At 50.0% G+C, this 7,429-nt stretch overlaps 4 protein-coding genes across 4 annotated transcripts; 2 read left to right on the top strand and 2 right to left on the bottom strand.

Moving 5' to 3' along the window:
- Positions 1-250: 250 nt before the first annotated feature.
- Positions 251-817, top strand: KD926_005596 (uncharacterized protein; the record flags this gene model as incomplete). The annotated part of the gene is made up of 1 exon (XM_053095598.1): positions 251-817. One exon carries the CDS (start codon positions 251-253, stop codon positions 815-817), a length of 567 nt encoding a protein of 188 aa, XP_052949753.1.
- Positions 818-1,056: 239 nt separating this feature from the next.
- On the bottom strand, positions 1,057-2,302 carry KD926_005595 (uncharacterized protein; the record flags this gene model as incomplete). Its single annotated transcript, XM_053095597.1, has 5 exons — positions 1,057-1,314; positions 1,364-1,827; positions 1,884-1,961; positions 2,020-2,225; positions 2,286-2,302. 5 exons carry the CDS (start codon positions 2,300-2,302, stop codon positions 1,057-1,059), a joined length of 1,023 nt encoding a protein of 340 aa, XP_052949752.1.
- Positions 2,303-2,788: 486 nt separating this feature from the next.
- KD926_005594 (alpha-hydroxy acid oxidase) lies at positions 2,789-4,379 on the top strand (the record flags this gene model as incomplete). Its single annotated transcript, XM_053095596.1, has 9 exons — positions 2,789-2,882; positions 2,948-2,981; positions 3,044-3,146; positions 3,220-3,454; positions 3,516-3,668; positions 3,726-3,800; positions 3,849-4,102; positions 4,175-4,251; positions 4,304-4,379. The coding sequence occupies 9 exons, from the start codon at positions 2,789-2,791 to the stop codon at positions 4,377-4,379; spliced, it is 1,101 nt and encodes a 366-aa protein (XP_052949751.1).
- A 223-nt stretch (positions 4,380-4,602) lies between these two features.
- Positions 4,603-7,429, bottom strand: KD926_005593 (uncharacterized protein; the record flags this gene model as incomplete). Its single annotated transcript, XM_053095595.1, has 6 exons — positions 4,603-5,398; positions 5,452-5,679; positions 5,753-6,243; positions 6,311-6,520; positions 6,586-6,925; positions 7,160-7,429. Coding segments are annotated over 6 exons (2,247 nt in total), but the record flags the coding sequence as incomplete, so codon positions are not given.

The following is a 7,429-nucleotide window of genomic DNA, read 5'->3' as shown; positions in this document are numbered from 1 at the left end:
CTTTTGGCCTTCATGGGGATGCGCTTTATCGCTTGAAAATATCATTTCTTCATGGAAATCGGTAGGAATCGCGCCGTGGGATCCCGAGGTCGTTTTATCTCGATTTAGCCGAGATAACGATAATCGGCCTTCCTCTAGTGATTCATCTCGCTCAGTACTCGGTGCAGAAGATTGGAGAAAGATCGAGAGGCTTCTCAAGCATGCAGTCAGCGATTTGTATGATCAAAAGGCCCAAAAATTGAGTTCTACGATGCATCATCTCTCTACAGAGAATATCATCTTAAAACTGCGCTGCCAAGGCCTTGAAGAAGCTCTACAACTAGAGAAGAAGAAGCGCCAGCGAGGCAAGCCTCTTCTTTTTGAATTACGAGCCCCTGAGGATGGTTACGCGGTGTTTTACTCTCCTAAGAAGATTCAGCAAGCTCGTGACCTTCAAGCGGAGAAAGATGAAGCTATACAGCTCGCTAAAGCTTCAAAAGAAGAGGATAGGATTCGTAAGCAGCGAGAGAAAGAGGAAAAAAAGCTTTTAGTCGAAGAACGCAAGCGAATTCGCGCTTCCAATCGAGAAATGAGGCTCCGTGAAGCAGAAGAAAAGAAGCGGAAAAAGCAGGATAATCAGCTCGCTAAGCAAGCTGATATACAGCTCCAAAATGACTTCAATTCGGCTCAGCGAGGCAAAAGTAAGCCTCCTAGCATACCGCGGGCGAAAATTTCAAATGATATCGCTCCTGTAGGCGTTGAGGTCGTTGAACAGGCTCCTCCAACGCTCAACCGCCGAGGCAGGCAAATACGCCTCCCACAGCGCTTTCGCGATTAAAAAAAAACGTGTATAGCTTCATTTCTACGCATATTTCACTCCGCTCAAAAATTTCTATATAATTCGGCTTGTATGTGGTTGTATGGCTTCAATTTCTATATGGGCGCTGAGTTGAAAAACGGGCGTCAGGTGGGGACGGGCGTCAGGTGATCAACTACGGTACGGAATATTTGCGTCAAGAAATAGCAATTATTGATGACTAGAGTGACAATAGTATCCTTCGTTTCACAATATCACATCTACTTCAACCCAAGCCTCTGAGCCTCGAGCTGAACAGTGTCAGGAATATCCTCCTCTAAGCTCTTTTCCTTAGGGGCCCATCCCAAAAGACTCGGAGCCCGCTGAGACAACTGCCGTGCATTTGTTCCCCAAAAAATACTACCGCTAGGCATTAGAGTGTCTGCTTCGTCGTGACTGACCACATTAACCGAAGTGGAATCCACGAGGCCAAGTCGATGCAACTCTTGAGTCAAATGCTCCGAGATCGCTTTCCAGGGCTACGTAGAATTAGATCTTATTTCGAGATATTCTGTTGTGAAGACTTACCAGAGCTCCCGTTCCAGGGAAATACAGCCCGTTCTCGTTCCAAAGGGCATTGTTGTCGCCCTGCAGCGCTTGCTCAACAAGCTTGACAAAGATATTGCTGAGATCGGAAATTTGAACGCTGCTCCAGATGCTCTCGCCCTTTTCAACTTGGAATCCGGCGCGACGTTGCATCGAAATCCTTGCAAGGTTTGGGATCTGGATACTTCGCTGGTTCACTGGTCCTCTGCCGCGGCCATAGATGATGGGAGGGAAAATCAGGGCGGTTCTGGGTCGCGTGGAAGATACAGGCAGGTTGAGAAGATAATTGTCGACTATACGAGTGGCGGAGTGACGTCGGATGTGCGCGCGAAGCTCCTCGGCGCCATCAAGATCACTGTAAATCTTCTCTGAGAACTCCCCAAAGGTTTTCTTCTCGATGTCGGCGATAGACAAAAGCGCTGCTCCGGATACCTGCAGCCAAATGCCTGAAAGGTGTGAGTATGAACGAAAAACATAGCAACAAAGGAGTCCTGCTGTGTACCGTTCTTGTTTCTACCGGACGCGCTCAGTCCGCGGCAAATAGCCTCGACGCTCTTGATATGTTTGTTGTTTGCGGCGTCTTGACGATCTAGTTAGCTAAAAGACCAAACACAATCAGCAATATAAAGCTAACTCACGGATTACAATGTCTGCGCGGCGGGCTTCTTCCTCGATCAAGGATGTTGCATCTAAATCTCCGTGCACAACGCGGACATCAGGGTATGCCTTCGTAACTTGATCGGCTTTCGCAGAGTCTCGTAGCAGAGCAGTATACTCGAGTTGGGGAAAGGCTGACTTGAGAGTGTGGAGAATGTCACCACCGATGTAGCCCGAAGCTCCGGTTCTATACGACAGCGGGTTAGTATATCTCCCAGAAAATCGCACTTGGTTACAACAAACTCACAGAAAGACCCGTGCCATTGTGTTTAGGTATGTTTTGAGACAATATATGATCTGAGTAGTTGTAACTTGCAACTTCTCAGTCAACGATCGCGTTTAATCAGATTCCTGAGCAGGTGGGGTGCTGCCCTGCCAAAACGGGAATGCGATTCCGCGGAAGCCCTAATCTCCCACGGGAGCCAGCGACTATGGGGAAGCCTACCCCCATGAACATCATTCCCCAGTTATTCCCCAGAGATGGGGTAAAGTATTCCGATGAAGCTCCTGTAATTGGCCAGAGATTAGGCATAACTGCGACTTTGCGTCTCTTGTGAACAGCGGGGCCTGCAAATACCTCCGACCAAGGAAAGTGGCTTCTGAATCCGGACGATGAGCTGTCCGTAGCTCTGGCCTGTCTGAAGAATATAACTCCTGGATGAAGACATCTGCTTCATTCCCTGAGATCCAATTACTTTCACAAGCAGAGCTTCGGAGTCAAACAGCAGCAGCAACTTCGACTAAGGAAACATGGCCCACCGAGGAGAAACACTGCATAAAAATGTTAGCTGTATAGCTGATCTAAAGGCTCTTGGGAGCAAGAAGCTCCCTGTCATGATAAGAGGTATGTGGTATCTGGCAAAAAAAGAGATTGAGCAAGAGCTCGGACTGATGACTATGGAATTGAAGATTACTATAATGAGGGTGCCATGGACCTTATCACGTCAGTATCATCCTTCTGCCATCAGCAGCCTTCATCAAATGATACTAACACTGATTGTATAGACTGCGAGAGAACGAGGCCGCTTTTGACCGCTACAAAATCCGACCACGGATCCTCGTTAACGTGGACAACATTGATACCAGCACGGAAATACTGGGCACCAGGGTACCTACCATCCAACTAAGTCTAGCTACACAGACACAACGCAGTATTTTGACCAGTGTGCCGTACTTTCTAGGTCGCCCTTCCTTTCGGGTTCAGTCCCGCCGCCTCGCACAAACTAGCCCATCCCGACGGTGAGCTCGCGACGTCACGCGCTGCGGCGAAATTTGGTGTCTGCATGGGTCTGTCCTCGTACTCGAACCATAGTCTCGAGGAGGTCGCCGAACAAGGGTCCGGCAACCCATATTTTATGCAGATGTGTGTCCTGCGGGACCGATCCATCACTGTGCAGTTGTTGGAGCGTGCTGAGAGTACGTGCTCATTCTACGCATTGTTGCTGTTCGTTGGGTTTATTACTGACAATGCAAGTAGAGGCCGGGTATAAAGCCTTGTTTCTGTCCGTGGACGTTCCAGTCCTAGGCAAGCGATTGAACGAGTACAACAACAACTATCAACTGCCGGCTGATATGTCCTGGCCCAACATCCTCAGCCACGGAAGTGATACATCCGATCGTACAGAATATGGTGAGATCTTGAACGTGAATAATGAAATACAATGGTTGCTCTCTCTGACTTGTCAAGACCCAAGCCTCGACTGGGCCAGTACCATACCGTGGCTTCGTCAACACACGAAACTTCCGATCTGGTTGAAAGGAGGTAAGCTACTCGTCTGCCTTTGAACATAATATACTCATCAAATCATAGTATATTGCCCCGAGGATGTCGAGATCGCAATCCAGAACAAACTCGACGGAGTTGTAATTTCCAACCACGGTGGTCGCCAGCTTGACGGCGTTCCCGCAACGCTCGATGCGCTGAGGGATTGCGCCCCGGTCGCAAACGGACGAATTCCCATAGCAATTGACGGCGGCATTCGGCGAGGCTCAGATGTCTTCAAGGCGCTGGCACTTGGAGCGGACTTTTGCTTTGCCGGACGGATACCAATCTGGGGCCTTGCTGTAAGAATCTTCCTCAATATCTTTGGACCACGTGGTATATGGAGGTTGAGGTTGGCTAATGGCAGTCTATAGTATGGCGGACAAGAAGGCGTCGAGCTCGCAATCAGGATTCTACGTCAGGAATTGAAAATCACTATGGCTCTGGCAGGGTAAGCATCCGCAATGTGGAAAGACCCTTCGTAGCGCTGACAATCTTTATAGCTGTCGATCGATATCTGAAATCCGCAAAAGCTATTTGTCGGTTCTGCGACCTGATGGAATTCTATCTAAGCTGTAATCCCTGCAAGGCCTTTGCATACACATTTTCATTCTAGCAAGCTCTCATACACTCAGACTTTAGTAGCTCATTTTAATTTGCATTTTTATATCGAGTTATAAGTTGATGGCATCATAAAACCGCTATGTAATCCACATAAATGAAATGCGAATATGAAGGCAAAAAACTGCCACATTGACCTTAACCCACCGTACACCAGACCATAGATGGAGCACCAAACCATTTACCAACTCTCCCAAAACTGCGCATCAATCGCCACCAACCGATTAAACAGCTGATTCCGTGCCCTCATGCCCGTAACATGATACAACTGACCCTCCTGAGCGCCCGAAACCACCAACCCATCAGCCGCCTCTTTACTTCCCGCCGTCAACTCCACAATCAACTTCCCCTTCCACCCCAATCCCTCCGTTTTCTTGAGCTCTCTGATCTCCGTGACAGGGATCTGGAATAAGACAGCACTCTTCTTCTGGCCTTCGACTCGCAGATCATGGAGATTAGCGGAGTTCGCCGTTGTGAAATACAGCACGGGCGTCTCCTTCGAAGAATCAAGAACGACAGTCCCGCGCTTGCGCTCGAACTTAGCGTCGAATTTCAACGGCCCCAGAGGTGCAGAGACCCAGCCTTTCTGGTGCAGCATGCCGATAAGATGTTTGGTATGGGTAGAGTTGGCGATCGCGAGGGCACGATCCAGCGCGACGTGGCTTTTGATAGCGGTTGCGATGGTGCGTCGTACGAAGCGCAGCACCTTGTAGACCCAGCGGCGTTTGGGCTTTGCGTCTACTGGGGAAGAGGTGTCCTGAGTGCCCAGGGTGGTGGTTGATGGGGAGGTGAGGGACTTCTCGTCGTTGGTTTCTTCGCCGAGGGTTAGTGCTTTCGAGAGTTTGCGGCTGATAGGCATCGAGGCGTCTGGGGTCTGAGAGGTGGGAGGGGGTGGTAGAGGGCTGCAGTTGAGTTCGCCGATGCGTAGTAGTGTCAGAGTGAGCTGTGCGTTGGTGGGGATTCCTTTGAGGAGGGTCCTAGATGTAATGCATTAGAATATGAGGAAGGTGTTGGGATATAAGGGCCATACATCTGAAGGTCGAGATATTTCTTCCAATCGGGGATGTTAGTGTTCAAATAGTCCATCGTGCGCTGGAAGACCGGATCGCCGAAGAACGCCAGCCCGACCACGAAACCAGCACCCTTGACAATCAAATAGCTAGACGTGAGGGACGCAACAACAGCGATACCGAACAGAATACCGACGATTTTCAGTCGCGTGGAGATTGCATAGAACGGCGGTGTGGGAGAGAGAACACTTTCGGGAACAGTTAGAACGAGTATTCCAAAAAAAAAAAAAAAAAAAAAAAAAAAAAGACAAGATGACATACTTCGCAAACCTCTCATACACGTCCGTCACGTCGCTGATAATCCGCATGATTTGGTCCGTCGCCTTGCCGACCTTCTTTTTCATGGGCTGCTTGGTTTTATCTTCGGTCGGGCCCGCCTCACCCTGCGCATCGGCCGCTACCGCTCCGGCATCGATGATATCTGGTTCCGGTGCTGGCTCGGTAGTATCCTCCTTAACAGCCTGGCCATATTTTCCGGCCGCACTCTCAATTGCAACGTTCGCAATACTGTTCACAAAATTATTGGCCTCCTGCTCAGCCGCCTCGCCCTTGTATTTCTCGGGCGCCCCGGTGATACTATCTCGTGAGGCTGGCTCGCCAGTCGGCTTTACATCACCCGTGCTTGGGTCAACCTGAGATGTAGGAACAGGAGGGAACATTAACGGTCTGAGTCCAGGGAACATGATCAGACCTATTAGAGTGCCAAGAGATACCAGGGCAAGAAGATCGACGATCCACGCGAGGAAATACACCTGGCATGCGTCAGCATAGCATCCTGAACGGCTCAGAGATACTGAGATGATGAGAATACGGACATACCCCACAGAAAACGGCCGTCCGACGGGGCTCCTTCCACGACCTCAAGCGTACCACATGATTAAACAGATCCGTAACCCCTACAATCACAGAGGTATAGAAGCGCTCAATCGTCATGCGCAGCTTCTCCGGCGGGAACTGTTCATCTTCTGCGCGATTCAGATCCAGCACGCTCTGCGTGGTATCTTGCGTCGCTTTAACATAGTAAATTTGCTGTACGAGGTTCGTCAGTCAGTGATCCTTCAGACATGCCGGGGCACAAGGGGGCAGGGAAATACCTTGTTAAACCGTCTAATCAGCATCCAGAGATCCTCGTTGGACAATCCCTCGGCGAGCTCTTCCTCCTCGACCTTGTTCGATCGCTTATACGCCATATAAGGCGTCTTGCGCTTCGTGATGGCCTGGACCGCGCTGGTCTCATCCGCGTGGTCGGCCTCAGGCTCATCATGCTCTGGTTCGACGCGGACCGCGTCGAGGCTTTCATCGCTGGCGTTGCGGTCGGCCAGCTCGCCCGGCATTCCTGGCGTGGTGCTCATGGTTTTTACTTTCCCCGAGTGTGAAGAATGAAGGGGAAAAGGGACAGTTAAGGTTCCGGTGGTTGTTGACAGATTGACGGTCCTGGATTAGCGGATGAGTGAAGTGAAGTCGTCCCTGTGGGGGTGGGTCGCTGACGTCATGCGCCGCGGCGTGGAGAAGCCTAGTTTGTTGCTATTCTGGGCGCAGTATGGAGTATAGTAGGCAGTGTTCTACGTTCTAGGCGGTAGCATTTCGAAGCAAGTTACCAGCATGTCAAATTAAGATTAAGCTATCGATCGGTACACCTAGAACACCTCTTAAACATTCGCTCTATACAGAGGAAATGGCTTGTCGCCCTTCTTCACTCCAGCCGCATATCCCACCTTCTCCCCAGGCTCCTTGAACACCGTCTCTTTTTTCTCAACAGTCGCGCACCCGTTTCCAACATTCGCCTCGAAAATTTCCGGCAACTCGTCAAAGCTCTCGGCACTAGAACCATTGCAGCCCTGAATCTTGACCTGAGCGCAGTTCAATCAATCAATCAATCAATCAATCAAAATTCTATTAACCTGATGAAGCCTATCTATTGAAACGACAGGCTATGCA

The sequence above is a fragment of the Aspergillus affinis genome, assembly GCF_023601865.1.
Source record: "Aspergillus affinis strain CMG 70 chromosome Unknown NODE_286_length_7429_cov_106_953482, whole genome shotgun sequence".
Classification (NCBI taxonomy): Eukaryota; Fungi; Ascomycota; class Eurotiomycetes; order Eurotiales; family Aspergillaceae; genus Aspergillus; species Aspergillus affinis.
This window is presented reverse-complemented; position numbering and strand designations above follow the sequence as displayed.